General features: G+C 39.9%; 1 protein-coding gene across 2 annotated transcripts in view; it reads left to right on the top strand.

The window, feature by feature from the left end:
* The window catches only part of AGPS (alkylglycerone phosphate synthase), a 50,359-nt gene extending 37,231 nt beyond the window's left edge, over positions 1-13,128 (top strand). Inside the window, exons 17-20 of one of the 2 annotated variants that reach the window (XM_036386594.2) lie at positions 660-749; positions 1,124-1,223; positions 2,809-2,866; positions 9,818-13,128. In XM_036386594.2, the coding sequence (XP_036242487.1) occupies positions 660-749; positions 1,124-1,223; positions 2,809-2,866; positions 9,818-9,936 (367 nt within the window). In that variant the 3' untranslated portion in view covers positions 9,937-13,128. Of the gene's footprint in view, positions 1-659; positions 750-1,123; positions 1,224-2,808; positions 2,867-9,814 lie in introns of both variants that reach the window. The other variant, XM_036386593.2, reaches the window with a different exon arrangement.
* The last annotated feature ends 7,952 nt before the right edge of the window (positions 13,129-21,080 follow it).

The raw sequence follows: 21,080 nt of genomic DNA, 5'->3' as shown, positions 1-21,080 counted from the left end.
GAATTAGAGCTCTGCAGGCCTTTGTGGGAGAATGTGTAACTGAAGAAATGGTAATTTGGAAAACAGTGATTTCTTTTGCTCTTCCGATTTGTTTGCACCTGGATCTGTTCTAGAAGAACCTAAAAAAAAAGGCAGAACAAGTATGGCTTCCAACAAGGTCTAATAGCTCATTGCCACATTAGAATTATAGTGTTTCAGGTTGGCAGAGTAATGCCCAGCTGAGGGATCTGCAGGTTTGGCCTTGAAGCAACACAAAGGTATGGTGCTAGTACAGTTTGCCAGACCTTTGAGTTCTCAGGATTTCTTCTGAATTTGTTAACTACTTTTCCAAAACTTTGAGGCTATTTGTTAAGTAGAGACATACAGAAGTAGGTAATCTCCTTATTTTTTTAAATACTGTTGATACCTCTTCCTTATGAAAAAGAGCTTTTAAGTTCTCTGTCTCAGAGTAAACTTGCTATACAGAAGTGCAGAAAAAGCAGTGGAGTCTTGATGAGGACTATTCTAGAACAAAGGCTAAGCTAGTTAACAGTGATTTTAGAAGGCACTCTTATGCTGTATTAGATTATGCTTTTTTAAAAGATTGTGAAGTTCTTTTTTTAGAAGCTATGTAAAATCAAATATTGAAATTTTATCTATTAATGTGTTTCCTGTTACAGGGTTTTGGACCTTTGTAGAAATGTAAAGGAAAGGATAGTACGAGAATGCAAAGAAAAGGGTGTTCAGTTTGCTCCTCTTTCCACCTGTAGGTAAGCCATGCAATAACAGAAATAATTTTTCTTGAATCTTTGTTCAGCAAGAGATCTGGTGATGATATTACAAATACTAGTAGCCTTAACCTTCCTCTTGAACGTGCAAGTGGATTACATGGAAGAGTTGAGAGTTCAAGCCTAAGCACTTCTTACAATTGACAAGAGTCAATTGTAATGACTTAGAGGCTTCAACTTTCGAAGTCATAGCATTGAGTCACTCGTGGATTAGGAGCAAAAAGGATGAAGAAATTTTTAAAAAAGATGCTGTCCCTTTGAATAAGATAGGAAGTAATCTTAGGAATTTTATGCTGGCAAATAGTGGTTGGCTTAATATCATAAAGCTTTGTTTGTAATGTAGTTCTCTTCAACAGGGTGACACAGACTTACGATGCAGGTGCATGTGTCTACTTCTACTTTGCCTTTAACTACAGAGGAATTAGTGATCCTATTCATGTCTATGAGCAAATTGAGGTAATGTATAAAGAAACAATAGTTAAAGGGGGGAAAAGCTGATGACTTGTATTTTGTTCTGAACCTATTGGCCAAGCTTACTGAATTCTGCAGGAAAGATCTCAAAAGCGTGTTTGTAAAGCTTTGATCATTATCGGTAGTAAGAGGTACATGTTAATAGTTCATCAAATAGAGAAAAGGCTACCAGGTGACCGTTTTAGATATCAGTACATGAATAGTTTTGACTGAAGTACAGAAGAGCTTGACCTGGAGTTTCTTGAATGACAGGAGCTTCAAACCTTAAACCCCAAATCCATGGGAAACTAGTCTTCCTTAGTTCCATTATTTACAAAACTACTTCTTCTGCTTAATACTCAGTCTGTAAAATGCATGGTAAAACTGACAAGATCATACCTTATTAATAGTGCTGCATGTAGAGAATAAGGAATGGTACTGTCTCATGCCTTTTCTGTTAGGCTGAGATAAGCATTGCTCTAAGTCCAGTCTGTTAGACCAGTTGTAATCTGCTTCAGCATTGGCCAAGCAGCTCTGCAATACTTCTGCTGTAACACTTGGCTGATGAAACACTGAACATGCCTAGTTAGATGAAACAAATACCTTCAAGATGCAATTCTTAGAAGGACTATAGCCAAACTGCTTTTTGTCCTACATTCTGGTTCCTAGCTCAAACTTCAGCACCAGAAAATTGCTAATAGGACTGTAGAGAAATAGTTTTTAAAACTGGGATATCATTCTTTTCATGCTTATTCTTTAGAAATTTCTCTTGAATTTGGCAAGTGGATGCAAAGTTTTATCTACAAGTTCAGAGGCTTCCATGCTGTTGCATATAGGGCACTGAAGAATGTAATACTTGAGTATTTATTTAATGAAACTTACCTATACCTAGATATTTCTTTTATTGGAATTGGTTTGTCTGATGACATGAATGCACATTTTCCATTGTAGTAACTAAATTTAACCTAGCAAAGTGAGTTTGCTGACCAAGTATATGTACTGTATTGCAGACTGAAAAAAACTCTCTTAACTGCACAGCTGCAGCTATATATATTATTCTTAAAAGAGGACACTCTTAGAATAGAAAACATGTAGTGCTTGGGCTTAGAAAAGCTTTCATTGTTTACACCTTCTAAGCTCTCAGGTTGTCTGTTGTAAAGTACCTCACTGCCTCAACCAGGATATTGGAAATCTGGGTTGAACTCTGATCTGAATAAGAATCTTGACTTGCTCTGACGAGCCTGTTTTCAGACTTCTTTTTTGATACTTAATCATCTTCCAAATGAGCATCCCAGTCACTGGATATTTAAGTTTTGGCAACGGGAAAGGGATCCAGAATACTCTATTCTTGAGTAGTACATTTGTTACAAGAGATGCCATTTGAAATATCATGGTTTTGATGTTTATTTAGAAGACTCTTACTTACCTTTATCTGCAGGCTTGAACTATAATGTTTACCTATATAATGCACCCTAATGACTTCAGAAACTTTTCATATACCTGTGTGTATGAGTGCAATAGCAAGCATTTCATGAAATCCAAAAGTCTTGTGCAATTGCTGTTGAATAAATACCATCTCTTTCAAATTTAGAGGGCTGCTAGAGAAGAAATACTTGCCAATGGAGGAAGTCTTTCACATCACCATGGAGGTAATGTTCTCAGTCTAAAGTTAGTCTCTTTGATACTGCTAAGTATTCATGAGTACATAAAATAGTTTGTAGTAGAATTCTGAAAAATATTTCATGGCATCAACTGAAATTACTGGGGGAGGGCTGAGGGAGGAAGAAGATCTCCTGGCATTTTATCTAGAAACTTCTCACTCTTTTTTCCAGTTTGATCAGGTTGTCTTAAACAAGTTTTACTGATTGTTCTGTAGATATATATTCAGTTACTAAAACTTCAAATGTGATTTTCAAAGTTTTAACAGTTTTGTGTCCCTTGTGGCTTTGTGAATGCTGTTTGCCCAAATTCCAGAGCACTTAGACCAAGTGTCTGAATAAAAGAGCCAGTGACTTTGAACTGGACTATGTTGCAATCTACCATTTGTTGCACAATTGATGTTATGTAAGTGTTGACTTTACTGGCCTGCTATCTGATAAGTTCTAGTTGCCTAGTTTCCTCTCTTGGAGTTTGGAGATTGCTTGTCCTGTGTTACTAGCATCTCCACAAGATATTTTATGCTTTAATATATATGCTTTAATATTAAGAACCAATGTCATGTATAAGCAATACTTCCTATACCTGATGCTTTATATATGCTTTTCCCACACACATGGGTAATCTAATTTGATTGTATGCATTCTATATAATAACCTTGGATGTCAGGAAGACTTGTGATGTCAGTGTGATTTGTGCAGCTACCTTCTTGAAAATTATTATTTTCATATATTTCTTCTCTCTGCTCTCTTGGGGCATTGCCCTGTCACAGATAAAAGAGCAAAGAAGTGTAGTGGCTTAAAACTAGAGAAAAAAATTACTAATTTTTTATTAATCCAAATAATTCTACTAATTTTTTAGTAATTCTAAAAGCTCTGTGTGGGGCAAAAAATTAAAGGGCAGAAGCTGTGCTTTAAAACATGTCCGTTACTTTCTAATCTTGAAGGGAACTTAAACTTTTAACTAGGGCTGTTTTCAGGCATCTTGTTTTGTGATGGAAACTGAAATGGACTCTGCTTTAGCAGTATCAGGATATTGAGGGATGTATAGGTAATAACATGAGTGAAAAGGTTTCAGTAGTTTGTGTTTGATATGCTCTTACAGTCCTTGATTAAATCTTTAACATGGTGGTGTAGTGGACCTGTCAGTTCTCACACACTGGATGTGGGATTACCCCCTTGATGTACTCTCATGCCTTCCCTGCCGTGGCACTCTGTTTTACTGTGACTAGCATTCCATCCAACTCACATGCAGCTGGAGCTTGTCACACATTTGGATGTATTTGCCCTCACCATGTAAAACCTTGCTTTTACCACATGTGTTAAACAAGAAAAAAAAAAATTATATAGCATTTTCAAACCCTTGCATGCTTGAACCTTGTGACTCCACAGCTATGAAAACTGGATTTCTGTTTGACTTTGTAAGCTCCTGTTGTATGCATGACTGCCTCTGATACTGATATATATTTTCCACTTTGAGTGGTTTTGTCTGGCAGTTCATTGTGTTTAATATTCAAGATTAATTTTTTTCCAGTGCTTAGATGTGGTGCTGAAAATTAGTCTAATATTGTCAGTTTTATATACTGACCTTCAAGCCTTATAACTCTTAGCACTGACTGGTCTATTGTGTAGGGTAAAAGAAAGTACTGGTGCAATTTCCTTTGGTGTTTGTCTTGTAATTGTGATTAATAACAGCTGTTTTCACTATCTGGAAACAGACAGGCTGATTTGTCTGCCTACAATCACACTGTGATAAATGGAGCTATTTTAACTCTGGGTTTGTGTATCAAAGAAAACAGATGTAGTCTGGGACTTGAGGCTATAGGAAATACAAAGCCTGCTTAAGTCAATGTTCATACACTCCTTGAGTGAAGAAATGGTCATGTATGACAGTTTGAATTGTTTAAATGTATAAATTACTTTACATCTGGGGAAGTACCAACTGCAGGTAGGTGCACAGTGAGAACTGAAATAACTTTTAACTTTCTGAAGAGTAGCTTCAGAAGGACTTTACTGTGGATAAATCTTCCTTCCCCCACCCCCCATTATAGTTGTCACCCTGTCTTGACTGTGTCCTATGCTCAGAAAGGGACATTGCACAGCTTTGATCCTTCTTTCTGGGCACTGGGATTTAGATTTAGATTTGAGAGTCTTGCAAGTTTGCTAGAGAGCCATAGATAGTGTTCAGAAACTTAGCATTTAAAAAGCAGCATTAGGAGTGACAATTTCTTGTAGATACAAGTTCAAGTTCAAATAAATAATTATTCTAATCATTTTTGGCAAGCCCTTAAAACACCCATATGATGTGTCACACTTGAATTCTTTTATCAAACATGCCTTTTTTTTGTACACATGAAATAATGTGCTGAGGAGGCACCGTTAGGTATGACTGGTGTATAAATACAACTATAGCCCCTTTGGGGTACACCATCAGAAAGGGAGAAGGTTGGATTTGTACCTGATCCCTTTCATATTACCAAGCTAAGGACCCATGTAAAACTAAGTAGTGTAAAAAGTAATGATACATTGCTTCCCTTTGAGGCACTGTTTTAACTACAACTGGTTGCTTCAGGAAACAATTATCAAATTGTGGGGTTGAGGAAAATAGCCCCATTTAGCCACTTAACATAATAGAACTAATTTTCTTCTACTTCCTAGACAGCTGATTAGAATAAAGGTTAACCATGTAGCCTGTGCTGCATAGGTTTAGCTATAGTATCAATGGCAGTTTATGTAGGAAAACAAAAAATAAGAAAAATCCCACAACACTAAAAACAAAAGCAAAACCCCTAAAACAAAACAAAGGGAAAAACAAACCTTACACCTTGTTTGCATTCAATTACATATTTGACATTGCAATTCTTTGGCATTAAGAGGCTGTGGCTTATACACTGCAATAATTAACTCAGACAAACTACAGAATCTGAAATTATAAAGTTCTTTTATGAGGGGGAGTTGAGCACAAACATGTTCTTTTCTCTTTTACACAGGGGAAAAAAAAATCTTCCCTTAGGTTAAGCATACTAGAGCTTGTTCTACTCATTAGAATGAGTTGAAACTGATACATTTGTTAGACATGGAGTAACCTCATGTGAAATAATACAATAACACAGTTGTATTTTCCTCCTTGGTCTGTTGGAAGTCTTAATAGAATAGTCATCTTCAGTGCCTTTTCAAAAAAAAAAATTAAAAAAGGAAAGGACCTCCTGATTCATCACCAGCAAACTTGAAAGTATTATTTCAGCTGTTAAGATACCAAGTGAAAATATGCAAAGTGTTATGCTGGTGCAGTGTTAATTATGCAGTAGACTTGGTGTACACTGGTCCAATATCCTCCAGTGCTGCCATGTTTTACATTAATGCACTGACCTTTCTCGGTATTACAGAGTTCTCCCTGGAAGAGTAATAGCACGTTAAGCAGACTGTAAGGGCAGAGAGCTGCTTTCTGGAGGGACAGCTAGCTTCAGGAAGAGCAGCAGCTGCATGAGCCTCATCCTTCTTAGGACCTGTCACTGCTGCTCCTGTTGCAAAGCTGTTGTTATGCAGGAACCGACTCTTCGAGTTGAAAGGGCTGGAGCAGAGGAAGTCCAGAGCCATGTGCAGTGCCATCAGAACCTATTTCCACTGGGACCACACAGTGCTATAAATCTGTTCTGCATGGGTGTAGAGTAATTCCTGAAATCAATCAACTACATGAAAACTTTTCTTACAGAACTGTTCATGTGTTCCCTGGTACTTCATATTCCAAAAGTGAGAATACCAATTGCTGCCTGCTGTTTGCTCACTCCATTTGTAGCCATCCAGATGCATTTTCAGAGATGTGCAAGTGAAAAAGGACAATGGAAAGATGAACTTTTCCAATGAAACCAACATGGAGCAGTATCAAAGCTGGGGAAAAGTTACTTAGCGAGTTCACATATTTCTCTTTCATATGTGGACTAGAATGATAGATAAAAAGCTAAAATAAAGTTGGTGCTGGACTGTCTTTGGAGTTGCTACTGAACAAGCTCCTTGGCTTTCTGATCTGAAGTACCTTGTGAGAAGTAGGCTCCCTGCTATGCTGTGGGGTTTGTACTCAGTGTAATAGGCTGGGGTTCAGATTGGAGGTTTCTGGCTTCCTAGCAGTGAATGTTTTAAGGCACTATTAGACTGCTCAGCACACTTCAGGAACAGGCCACTTGCCATCTGTGAAACTTGAAGACAGATTCTCTTGTACCTCATCTTGGATCACAGAATGGGTGAGGTTGCAAGGGCCCACAATGGGTCATTTTCATCCAATTTCCCTGCTCAGACAGGGCCATCCTAGAGCACTATTACACAGGGTGGCATCCAGAAGGTTCTTGAATACCTCCACTCCCTCTCTGTGCAATCTGTTCCAGTGCTTGGGCACCTGAACAGTAAATAAATTATTCCTTATGCTTAGATGGAATTTCTTGTGCCTGTTGCCTCTTGGACTTCTGCTTGGCACCACCAAGCAGAGCCTGGCTCCATCTTCTTTACAGATGCAAGATTAAGTGTCTTCAGAGGGAGAAGATGCAAAAAGGACGGGCTGTGTTTGTTTTCAGTTGGGGCACAAGGATTGTGCATGTGATGGTGTGTATGGCTGAGTGCACAAGCAGTAACTTGCTGTGCTAAGCTACTACAAACACATAAACACAGAGCTAAAACTGAAAAGTCTACTTCCTTTAGGCTAGAAATGGGAAGTTGGTTTTCTGTAGTCTGTGATAAGATCAGGCCCAACTGAGATCTTGTTGGTGGGAAGTTGAGGCTTCCTTGAGCACAAAGCTGTTCTTTAGCTAGGCTTAGAGTGGAGGTAGGCAACTTTGTCACTTAGAATTATTTTTATGTTCACACTAACATCTTTAACTATTATGGCATTTTCTTCCTCTTTTCCTTTTCTCATCCGTGAAGCCATTTGGCTTGTGCTGTGGAGGAGAAGCACCAGAAAATGCATAGCACAGCACTAACCTGAAGTGAAACTTTATATAGACCTTTTGAAGTGCTGCTCTCATTTTCACAGAGCCTTTCCTTCTCTTGGTCTGTTTTCCATTTTATCTGATGGACCAGCTTAGAATTAGGAGAGAGTGCTTCAAGGCTTTTTAACTCTAATGTGAAACTTGAGTAGTTGAAAATTCCACGATGTTTTATTGGCATGAACAGTAGGAGCAGGGGATCAACATCGCTGTTACCAAGGGGTTAAAATCTTTTTGTTGAGCATGTTTGTGAAGGACTGCTGGTAACTGTAGTACAGCTTTTTTTGTTTCCAGTTCACTAATCAGATGTATGTTAGATTTATTATTGCGAAAGTATAAACCATAGAAAATTTGACAAGATAGATGTGTAAATTATCACTTTGACAGAACTAATGATGCACTCCAAGCACCTTCTGTTTTCCAGCACTTGGTGAGCGACTTCATTAAATATGCAACGACTGTTTGGTGCTGTTCAGACAGTAGTTCAGTTCCTTGTGGAATTGCATTATTACTGGAGGTGTAAAAGAGGCAGGCATGCTAGCTGTTGGGCATCCTGCTGTGATTCTAATGTGCTCCATCTTGTTGGAGCAGTTGTTTGCAGTCTTTTCAGGACAATTACATCCATAACCACAGAACACATTCACTGAAACTATATTACAGATAACAGTTGAGAATAGTAATGACTGTTCTTCAGCTGCTTGGGTAAGAGCCAGTGTGAGTGACTTAAGGGGATGGTCAAGCCACATCCACAATTCAGGTGTTTTGTAGCAGTATTAAAGTTTTAACAGATTGAATTTGACCACGTCAGTGTGCTCAGACAGTCACATTGTAGTGACAGTATATTCACAGATGGAGATTCTTTCTTGAGCTGGGGCTGCAAAATACAGCCAGGGTTTGTACCACATGACATTCTTTTTGTCCTTTAGTTGTGATCTTTGATCTTGACACACATGCTGCTAATAGTAATTTTCTAGCAAACTGCAGGTTTCATTCTGTCTCACATTATTTGCTTTTTCTGTTGGCATTGTGACTTGGCTTGTATTCCTAAAGGTATAAATATACTCTGTTCTCCAGAGGTGTCCCAGTAATTTATTATTCTGATGACAGTTTGATGGTTACCATGAAACAGGGCACAAAAGATAGCTTGAATTTAGCTTCAGATACTCTTAAAGCTTCTGTTTCTCAAACCTTTACTATGTCTTTTGATACTAACAAATGGCTTGTGTTTCAGGCTGGCAAGTTTAATGCTAAAGTGTGTTTAATGAAAAAAATGTCCTCAGTTTTGAATGATCTGTTAATCAGAGTTGATGATTTGGTTAATTAGCATGTGAACACTTGGCCATTTAACAGGACTATTGTGAGAATGTAGTAAAATGAGTTCTTAAAAGATTGTTTCAGCTTTGTTTGTATTTGCTGTATTTTGTGAATAGCCATTTTTACATGCGAAACAAAGCTCTTGTGTAGTGGTATTGAGCAATTACCAGCCAGCATAGAAGTTTTTAAATTAAATATTAAGCCTTCTTCATATAAACATTTTTTGCTATTTAAACCAATACTGCTTTAAGCTTGATTATCGAGTTATGTTTTCACTTTAAAGTAATCAAAAAATATGGGGTTCTGCTTTTTAGTAATCTCCTCTACAGTTTATAACTTAAAATTAGTTTGTGGCTTTTTAAAACTTACTACTGATTCCTTGTCTTAATAGAACATGTGATTTCAGCCTAAGCTTCATCTAAATTTCGTAGTTTCTAAAGAAAGTAGACAGTGTGGAACACAGTCTTCCTCTGGGAGTATGCTGAGCTTAATGAGCTTGATAGTCTGGTGGGCTCAATAAATCAAATAAAGCAAAACATTTCTCATTTTTGAATAAAAGCATTTATCACACAGTGTTTATTCATTCATGGTCACAAGATTGATTGGCTCCTAGAATCCTGCCGTATATTGAAACACTTTGTTTTTGTTTTTCCAGTAGGCAAATTGCGGAAGCGCTGGATGAAGGAGAGCATCTCTGATGTTGGCATGGGAATGCTGAGATCTGTTAAAGAATATGTGGACCCCAATAACATCTTTGGAAACAAAAATCTTTTATAAAGCCCTGCACAAATGATGTACTAAAAATTAAAAATTACTGTTGAAATTCCTCACTTTCATTGTATTGATATCCCAGTAATCAAATATAACATAGACTAAACTTTCAAAACTAGTAACTTACATTGATTTTTGCTACTCCCTTCCCCCAATAAAGTGTAAACATCACTGTTAATGTTTATGGACTTTTACTTAACAATGTTCCAACCTACTGGGCACAAAGTACTAACCAGGATATGCAAATCTGGGTTTCCAAGTTGGGCTAGGCAGCACAGCTGACAGTATTTTCAGTGCTGGATACTGCCAGATGTTTCTTACTTAAAGCATCCCCTGCCAGGAGGACAAAGACTGACAACAGTGTTTTCTACAGATGCAGCTGCACAGCCCAGCCTCTTGCTAAAGGAAAGCTGCTGAGACAGATGAGAGAACACCAAGGAGTACCTCCCTGTACTGCATTAAGTATGTAATAGACTTGTAACCAGCAAATACTTATACTATAAATATAGGCTTTCATCAAAAGAGACAGTGTAAGTCAAACTACTAAAAATTCAGTAGTCTCTCACTGTAATACTACTGGAAAATCTTACACAATTGAGCTGTTCTGAGTTGTATTTGCATTGCTGGGATAATCTTAAATTAACTGTAGGTCAGTCACTAAGTTTTGTACAATGGACATTTCTCACTGTATGTTGAAAACAGGTTTGTAACAAAATTTTGTGTTCATCTGTACTTCAGTCCTAGTGTGTATGGGTTTTGTTCCCGTTGTTTGTTTTGCACAGATGCAAAATATCTTTTTCAGTTACTCAGATGAAACTGCCCAGCACTGTCTTTTGAAACAGTCACAACAGTTTAATAAAACACTTAAATGGACAACCTACTGTCATCCTGGAAGTGAGATTTCCCATTTAAGTTTTGTACAGTTTCCTATGGCCTTTATGAATCATTTATTTACTTCACAAGTAGCCACTATTTTAACTGTCCATGGAACTTTATGAAAATGAAATATTTTCTTGATCAGTATCATGTGAGAGTAAGCATTTTTACATTGAAACTTGAATCGTAATCAGTAAAATAAACAAAATATTTGTCAATACTCATGATCCATTTTTAAGGTGGGTTCTTTCTTAAAGCAAATTATCCAACTTTTTGATAATTAATGTATATGCATAAGATAGAAAAAATACAGACTATCCTTTGAGGACACTGTCTCTAGTCAACTGCTTCACAGCTCTGTAGTGTCAGTTTGGACACCTTTTGTATTGGTAGTGCCCTTAATGAGGAGAAAATTATAAATTGCATTTTTGTTTTTAAACTATTTTAGAATACTCTCTAATTAACTTTCAGTTTTAGTAATATACCAAAAAATATAAAATGCTTGAAAAGATACTGCATATCAGACAACTCTGAGCTTGTTCTAAGATTAATTTCAATGCTACAGTTCAAATGATTGAAAAACATGGACACTCAGACCATAACTTTAAACTGCATGCTGTCAAGGTAATTGAAGAAAACTCTTTTATGATCTGCTGGTCATAAGACCGAATGTTCATGTGATATTGTTAATGCAGCTGGAATTATTTTGAATGGTCTTTATTTCACAACATTTCAGTATAAAAATATATCATTTTTCCTTGTCCCCGGGGTTGGTATTTCAGCAGTAACCAAAACAGTGGGGGTAGTCTGTTGTGGGAAACTGAGCCTTTGCACTGTGGTTAAGTGTTCCTTAAGTGCACAGAGGTGTCTGGGGGAGTGGCTCTGTGCAGGGACTGCCTCACCTCAGCTGCTCTGCTCGTGGGGACTCCCTGCCCAGGCCGGCCTCTTGCTCATGACTTGTGCCACTCCCCAGTGGAGACTTTTCTAGGAGCTGGTAAATATGAAGGGTGTTTATGTGCCTCAATGAAAGTTTGTGTAACTATGAAGAATTAATTTTGAAGGAAAGCATGTGAAGCTTTTATGCAGAATGACAGCACATAGTAGAACAAGTAGTTATAGCTTAGTAATACTGATCTCTTAAGATTTTGACTACAGTACAACACAGCTCTGCAACATCTGTCTCATTTTTTAATTTTCTGACTATGGTTTCCTCATCCTTTTTTGTATTGTAAGAACACAGGTAAAAGGTAAAAACTCCTTACACTCTCTAGCCTTTACATAGCCACTGACTTCTGAAGTGATTTAAAATGCAGTAAAGATTTTTACTGTATGTCAGTTGTCTTATGGGAAGGTGAAATAACAGGCTTCAAGGGTCCCAAATCACCGTCACTGGATATATGTCTGAGGAAGAAATTAACACTAAATGTAATGAATATTGCTGTCTTCCTAAATATTATCTTATGAACCGGTCAGAGCTTAGTTGAAACTGCAGTTGAAACATATGTATTACTGTCTTTAATTTCACATTGCTAATGAAAATAGAAAAAAATGTAATGCAAGTTCAGAAGACCTAGATAGAGATCATTCACCATTTAAAGGAAATCTTACTGTCTCTAATACTGTGGTCTTCCACCACTCTTCCTTCTGTATGCTCTACTTTCTTTCTACAGACTTCACTTCTTGTAGCTGCAGCCTGTTCAGAGATGGAGTTTGATCCATGCAGATTAGAAGTGCTGGTGCATAACAAAACTTTTGCATTTGCTTGAGTATTCTGGCCATACATAAGTTACAAGCAGTTTTAATTAAGCTTGTAATAACTTCCAATTACACAGTTTCTGCTCCCTTTGAATGAGGAAAGGTACAGGGAGTGACTGTGGCTTGACTGTAAAATATGTTTACATTAGAGAGACCTTTATAAAAGTTTGGAGGGAAAAGAAGCAAATCTGTTAAAAGCTGATCCAGGCTCTAAATCTTACAGTCAAAGAAAAACATGTCTTGATTTGACTTACATTACAATGGTTAAGTTAGAGATGTCATCTTTGCCTTACAGCTGTGAACAGAGGCCAGGCCAAATAGTTCTTCCGTAGCAATGTTAATTAACTGAAACCAATTTCAAAGGCAGGGATACATTAGCACTGAAATCCAGAAAACACATTGCTTCTCTGTCTTGGAAATGTATGTTTATCAAGGTTGTAATTTAATTTTCTGAAAATAAAGCCAAACAGTGTTTGTCATTTTAGTGTGAGATTAACTGTAAAGCTTCAGTTGTAATGTTAAGAGATTACAGAACCTTATATTATTAATAAAATCAGCCTAAACCAGTATGTGTTTTTTGTGATGAAACTAAACAAATATATTCTACTAACTTGTCATATTACTTCATTTTAATTTGGTGATGAACTCTTACCTAAGGAAAACTATTAGGAAAGCTTTGGCTCGTGCTGGGAGAGAAGAGACTGAATTTATAAATCTATGATAATAGGAACTGTGTTTTTGTGTCTCATGTAAAGCACAACAGGAAAGACAGAATTTCAGGGAAGGAAGGGCAAAACAACACCAGGCTATTTGGGTCAGAATTTCACCTCTTTGGTCAGGGCAGGATGGAGACCATGTTCAGCTGCTATTTGAAAGCTCTTCAATATAATACAGAAGCAGACCTTGTCTTACTTATCTTCCCCATATTTCAAAGCCCTGTTGTATTGAGCTGTTGCAATAGGTAAATCATTTCCTGCTGCTGTGCTCATCTCTCATGTAACCTCCTTGTTACAGGTCCTGAATCTGTTAAAGTTCTGCATGCAGCAATGCATCACATGTGGGCAGAAGCAATATTTCTCAGTTACCTGCATCATTGCTATAAAGATTTTGTGCCTTTTAAACCAAACTTGCTGAAATCACATGCTGCTTTTAAGAAATGTTGCATTGTCTTGTGTTAGCACTGTTATTCAGTCTTAACACGTCGCACAAAACCTGCAAAAGTCAAAGTGTGCAGGGGACAGAAGAACTAATGACATGGTTCACCGTGTTGAACTATGACAATTGCTCGATATGATCCAAATTTTTGTGTGTGCTTGCTCACAGGAAGGAGACTACCTCGTCATCAAGCATTTGTGTTTTCCTTCTATTAACAGCATTAAAATGCAGTATTTTTACTTGGATCCAGTGAGTCTCAATCTGAAGGAGATTTTAGATGATGATATACTTGTCTCAGGATGACAGCCAGACCCCATCAGTGTTCTCTTTGTTTGAAATACATAAATTTTATAAGAAGTTGGATCTGAACTCACAGCTGTGTAAATACTACAGGCTCACTGTTTATGGTTTTATAGTCCCAACACTGACTTTGAATTCCACATTACCTTTAACATGAATTGATGTCTTTCCTCAGTCTCTCTATGGAGACCAGAATTGGCAGGTGGCTGCTTTTTTCAGTGTCAGCTTTAAGGTCTGCTTTGCTCAAAGGGCAAAGGTGGTCAAAAATACTGTTCAAAGATGTTTGCTGTGCTGTCTCTGAAAATTATTAGTGCTGTTAGTTTGAAATTAAGGATTCCATTTCAAAAATGGGGCTACAATATTTTAAATTGTACTGTTATTTGCACTATTTAATGATACAAATTGCAATAATATGTACCTTTACTGAAATGCTGTGAAATGTTTCATTTATGAATTTGTTTTTGCACTTTGGAAAAACAAAACATTGATTTTTTTAAAGGGAAACTTTATGAATCTTTCATTTTGATTCAGAATAAATCTAAATTTCAATTGACTGTTCATAATTTCCAGTATAACATTGATATCTGAGCAGCACTCTGCCTGTTCCCACCTTCATGGTAGTGGTAATGCAGTAGTATTTTCTCCCCCCAAAATGGGGACCATAGCAGCTTTAAATAATGTATTTGTTGTAGTACTGCAATGTATCATAGCAGCCTTCTAAAGGATAAAACAGAAGTGTTGACCACAGCAGGGGATTTGTGTGTGTGCTAAAAGATGATGGACAAAATTCAATTATGTGACTCGAATCATGTAAAGTTTAGGTTGATGCTTCTAAAACTTCAGATCAAATTAGGAAATACATGAAAAAATGTTTTTGTTTAAAAATTATACTTGAAAACTCTATTTTTAAATTATGAAGAATGTAAAATTATTGTCCCAGCTCTGCTGTTCAATATCATCTGGCTTGTCTGGCTGACTTCCCACAATGCTTCTGTACAGCAAAATATAAAATGGATGGTCTCCAGACAGGGTCATGATACAACTGCTCCCATTTCAGGCTGCTGGAAGGGCTTGGCTCTGTTCCTATGAGTGACATGGACACTGAGCGTGTGGATATCATCCGGCACTGCCATTGCATCAGTCAGTGCTGGCTCACCCACACGATACCCAAAGTATTTTAAAGGCAAGGAATATCACTGATGTTACGTACTCAGATTAAGTAGAAAGCACGTTATGCTTTCAGTTCAGCATAAAAGGGCAATTTGGTAAGTTCAGTTCTTGACTAGACTCAGTCCTGAGGCTGTGGTAGTAATGAGAAGGTGCAAACCCAGGCTGACCTTCCTCCCTCACAGCCCGTGGCAGCAGCACTGTTTCCTGTCTCGCTCTGTTCCTGCCGCCGCAGAGCAGGAAATCCTGACTGCCCAGAGGCAAGGCTTAAAAACCCTTCTGAAACATGAAGTGACACACATGCTCACCTAGCAAATACATAGCAGCTGGGTAAATACATCTAGAGATGAGGCCATAAAAGCTGGTTATTAAGGAAAGTAAATCTGGCTAATGTTAGAAAGCAAGATGTGGGTGAGCTGAATGCAATACTTTGGTAAGTGGGTAAGCCGCAAGGCAAATTTACCTTCTTAGTACTGTTGCTTCTAGAAGTACAGGGAAACGCTGTTCTTTCCGTCAAGCTTTTTTTTTTAATTTAAGATTTTCATAAAAAATGAAGATTTTGTTTTTCTCTGTTCAGGCTTGTAACTGTGTTATGCCTAAATTCTCCCTTGTGTTCAGTTTTACAGGTCAGCACATTCTAATGCAGGAAGATGAAGAAAAGAAGCCAATGGCCTCCTTGAAATTGTGCTCATCAGAGCTCAGTTTATTCATGCAGAAGTGTCTCAAAGTTAGGGATTGTGACTGGTAGCCTTCTCCTAAGAGGTGAGATCCCTTTAAAGCATTAAAAACAGAGAACAAAAAGAAGCTGTGAAAAGGGACTGGGGAGAGACAAGGCCAAAGAGAAAAGATGTTGGAGGATGTTGCTGGAGCTTTACAAGGGTGGAGTAGTCCTTGTTGTTATCCAGCTTGTGGCTGATGGTGCTGGGTTTACTGTTTCACACGGAGGAGATGAGTGACAGCTGCCCAAGCGGCAGTGGAGAAAGGCTCTCAAGAAGGTCCTTACTCCTGTGCAGTGCAGAGGTTTAGCATCACACCCTGGAACACAGAGGCTGTCCCTCTGCAAACTTCAGCAAGGCAGCACAGCCCCCCAGCACGCTTCATAAAAACTTCTTTGTACAACTTCACCTGGCTGTTGTATGACTTACTGCTAATGAAATCATGACCTGGAAACAAAGAGAATCGCTAATGAGGAAAACAGAGCAAGGGCAGTGCAAGCCAGTGTCTTGTGGGTATGGCTAAATTACAGTGAAATGAACATCTGGCAGCAAGAGCCAGGCAGAAGGGACCTGGTTGCTATAGAGAAATGATAAATTTCAGATGGTAGCAAATCTGCTGCCTTGGTTACAATTTAGTACTTTTTTTAAGGCTGATGAGAGGGAATCACTATCTCTTCATTTGTAGACCTGTGTGCTGCTCTGCACACACGAATAAAACATAATTTTATTTCCTGTTCTTTTCAGTAGTTCATGGAAGACTCCCATGCATATCAGGGTTCGAGTAGGGGTTTACAGCTGAACCTTTGTGGGCTGCCTGCTCAGCCATGCTTCAGCGCTTTGGGTCCTTGCTCCTCACCTCTGTCACTGCATGATTTACACTACTAAAACCAAAATTATCCTTGCTGCTCTTGCAGAAAACATAGGCTGATTTTCCCTTCCAAAAACAAATGAAGAAAGAAGAACAATAGGGTCGCTTTAGTTTTCTTTTGTTTAAAACCACTGATATGCTACAGCTGTAGACCAGTCAGAGCAAAGTTAAAACCAGCTGTGAGTAGCTGGGTAGGGAACCTGGTGAATGCCACATTAGTGATGAGTTAGCAATTGCAGGGACACTGTAGCAATGAGCAAGACCATCAGCAGCCAGAGCACAAGTACCCATCACTGGAGTTAAATGCAGATTCCCTGAGAGGGAGCTGAGCAGGTTTATGAACACGGGGACTAGTGTCCAGATGCAGTTTTTTGCATCTCTTCCCCCCTGCATGCAGAGCTGCATGTTCCTGTTGAATCTTGGCATCTCACATCGTAAGTGTGACGTTGTGCCTCTACTGTGGGTCTGAAGGATAGGACTTGCTCATGGCTTGCACATAAACTCTTCAGAAACAGGATGTTTGTGTGTGTCGACTTCCCAGGAAGCTGGGGAGTCGTGTGCCGAGACAGCAGAGGTTTGCTGATCTCCTGCCAGGCTGGGCTGTGTGGGTGTCTGACACACGGAAAATGTAGTTGTCTCATAAGGGCTATTTTCGTTTTTTGCATCTGCAAACTCCTGCCATTTTATTCCAAATACACTTCTCTTGCTCTATGTGTACTCTATCCTGAGAGAGGCAGCTTTGTCCTTACGCGATTTCCAGCCCTGCCCGAGCCAATCTCACCTGCCTGGGGCATGGCACGCTTGCCACCCGCACCCGCTGCCCGTCCTGGCAGCCAGCGGGGCACCCTCAGCTCCTTCCTCCGCCACGGCTGGTTAAACGGAGGAGGAGGAGGAGGAGGAGGTCAGAAATCGCTGCGGTTTGAAAGGCGGTTTGGCCCTTTCCCACCGATGCGTGCCCATCCCTAATGACAGTCACGGGTCTCAGCTGTGTGCTGGGGCCGGCCCGGGGCCGGTGGCGGTTCGGGCCCCACTCGGGCCGTGTGAGGGGCGGCCCCAGCTCGTCAGAGCAGCGCTGCTGATCGCACCGGGCAGGGCCCGGCACGCACTCCTCCGCCAGGTAAGAGCACACGCTTATGAGGATGCTGGTGATGCTTTTGCCTCCATGGCTGCGTATTGGCAGTAACACGTGGGCTTGAGGCCGATGGCTGGTGCGGGCCGGGGATGGAGGTCGGTGGCGCGGCCGCCCGTGGCCGGACAGGGTGCCTTGAGGATGCCCTGCGGTCCCGGAGGCTCGGAGGCGATGGCAGAGCAGCGAGGGCTCCCCTCCCTGGGCCAAGATGAAGCCGCATGAGGCAGCCCCTCGGAAAGGGACTGCGGGGACTCCTTGTTCCAGGCCGGGAGAGCGGGGAGCCCTGAGCGTGGCTGTGTGCGGCCCGGCCTCCCCCAGGTACGGCCCCGGGCATCTCTCGGCCTTTGCTTGTGTTTCATTGAGGCAGCATTTAAATGTGAGAGTGACCTGTGAGTCTCCAATGGCTTAAAGAGGAAATTTCACTTGTGTGCAGTTGTGTTAGTTACTTCTGATACCATTCAGCAAGTCATGTTGTGCCCTTGTTTACAAGCAGCCAGCCCATATGTATCCAACCCGGCTTTGTTAATGTGTGCTGTTCAATGAGCTTGAGGCCAGCAACTGCTCAGCTGTGGAGCAAGGTGGGTAATTGATATTTGCCTTTGTGCTCTGAAATCACTTGGCAGTTTTCAGTTAAAAGAAAGATAATTCAAATTTTGCTTGGTATGCTGAGGCTTCTGAAAGCAGGAGGCTTCCCTGGTGCTGGTGGGGGTCACTTGTGTATTATGAGCTCTGGGTCTGGCCTGTTGTCTGCCACTGCTGTTGACTTTGAAACGTGACTGTGAAATGTTGATGCATTTGTTCAAGAGTTTCAGGTGTGAAAAATGGCTCCATTTCCATTTGCTACTACTTCAAAAGAATACATATGAAAAAATGAAAGGCAAAACCATTCTTCTGCAGTGGAAGCTGCAATTGAATTTTCTTTTAACCACTGTATTAGAGTGACTCGAATATAACCTGTCTGTAAAATTCCCCAGCTGCTCTAGCTCTTTTCCTGTCAGAGGGCTGGCCATAGAATAAATTAAGAGTACAGAACTGAAACCAAGATGTGAAATTAAACTTTTATTAAAGTAAATCAGGTCCGGGATTTATTTTAAAGAGTGAGGCCATAAAAGTGAACATATAAAAATTGCAATTTAAAATAATGTACATTCTTTTTATGTCATTTCTCTGTTTTCAATTTTTTTGCTACAACCGAGTTATATTTACTGAAGTTGCATACCAGTGTTTTTCCAACTGTGATGGTGGCTTATGTGTTTGATGACTTTCACTTCTGGGATGCCATGGAGAAAGGAGGGGAGATTTAGTGGAAAAGGGAAATCACAGAGAGCTCATTACATCTCCTTGGTCTGCCACCACCTGACACCGATGCAATGCAGGGTAGCCCAGCAGTCTCCTTATTTTACCCCAGGGAAGCCAAGCGGGCCGGGTGTCCCACACCTCCCTGGCCTCCCCAGCCCTCAAGAGGAGGCAGCTGCCTCAGCTGTGGAATCTCCACCTCTGTCCTGCAGATCAGTGGTGGCCCAGCCCCCTCCAGGTGTTCTGCACATGGCACAGGGGCAAGAGTTAAAAAGGGACAACTGCATGGGCAAGGATGCTGTCTGCTGGCCCTGGGACTGTTTAACTATTGGATAATCAAATCTCCTTAGTTAAATAATGACAGTGTCCAGAGCACAGTTTCTCTACTTCAATTGTAGCAGGAGTGATTTGGATTCTGTTGGCCTGCTTTACCTGTTGATGTCATCAATGCGTATTGCTGAACTCTGAGGGGAAGTCTTCTCTTTTGCTTCAGGACCTGCTGGGGGACGGAGGGAGAATCCTCATTTCCTTTCTGGGTTCTTCTGAACGTATTATCTTTGCATTGAAGAAACTCTAATTCCTGGAAAAGGGCATTTCCCAGTGTATTCTGTGAGGAGAGCTGGAGGACAGGGAGGAGCAGGTGTGGAAGTGGGCAGGATGCACCTCTTACCCAAAAAGGATGTTGTGTTTGCCATGGATGTGTTTAGCTCTGTTTGCTTCATTTGCTTACTCTCTGTCTCCACCCCATTTATTTGTAGGACTGGGGCTCAGTCCTGCAATTACCAAGCCCCTACAATTACCATTGTTTTTGACGACACAGTAATTGTAATGGATCAAGCCCACACATCACAACCAGTCCAAAAGGTTACTCTGCATCAAGAGTGGTGCCATCCATAGGTGGCTAGCAAGGTTAGTCACCTCCTTCATAGGTACAAGAGTTGCTTTCAAGGACAAAAATAAATTTTTCACTTCTTTGCAACTGAATATTGCCCCAAAGTCATATAAAGACTTTGCTAGCAAAGACTGCAGGAGCAATGCATTTTGAGGTCTCAGATCAGCTTTGCTCCATGTTGATAAAACACTGCACTCTTCTGAGTTTGCTGTGCAGGTTATGTCATTCTCCTTTGGATGACAGGGACATTGGCTGGCTGTACAAAGGCAAGGTCATGCAAATGTTTCCATGCAGGACAACATCTTCCTTTGTTATTGGCTCTTTTGGCATTTAATAAATTCAAATAAAGCAATTTATCTGTTTTGACTGGTTTATAAAGCTGGACAGGTATAGTTGAGGTTATTTCAACTGGACAAAACATGAGGTGTATAATAAAGTGTCCTCAGTAAGAACTGTCTACTCTGGAGCACTCAGGATTCATCAGCTGGGAAACAAACCTATGTAGGCTCTTCTCCCCTCAGTTCTGGGATAAACTGTGTACTTTGTGGTGTTCCTAATTCACATCAAGGTAGCTTACACAGAGATATTAACTCTGTATAAGTAAATTAGAGAATTAATTACAACATAATTGATGCATTACTGAAGATAATCGGTATTAATTCTCTGTGTGGATAAAATACTAAATCATCTATTCTGGAGCTATTGTTTCTCAAAAATTGTAAAGTCCAGCACCAGCCTATAAAGTTCACATTCCCCTCTGACATTTAAGAATGGGCAAGGCTATTATTTTGATGACTGGATCCCATTTTTACTTGCCCCATTGCCACTGTCCTCTGGCCCTTTTGCTTTGCAATGGGAGAGGTAAAAAGGATTTGTGGGCTGCAATGCTGGGGCAGAAGAAAGGGGGCTAAAGCTCTTGTGGTTTCTCTGCTGTTACCAGTGTATTGCCATCTGGAAATCACCGAGGGAGCCTGGTAATTCAATTTTATTACTGTA

The sequence above is a fragment of the Molothrus ater genome, chromosome 7 (genome assembly GCF_012460135.2).
Source record: "Molothrus ater isolate BHLD 08-10-18 breed brown headed cowbird chromosome 7, BPBGC_Mater_1.1, whole genome shotgun sequence".
Classification (NCBI taxonomy): Eukaryota; Metazoa; Chordata; class Aves; order Passeriformes; family Icteridae; genus Molothrus; species Molothrus ater.
The sequence above is the reverse complement of the archived record's forward strand: the minus strand, read 5'-3'. Positions and strand labels throughout refer to the sequence as shown.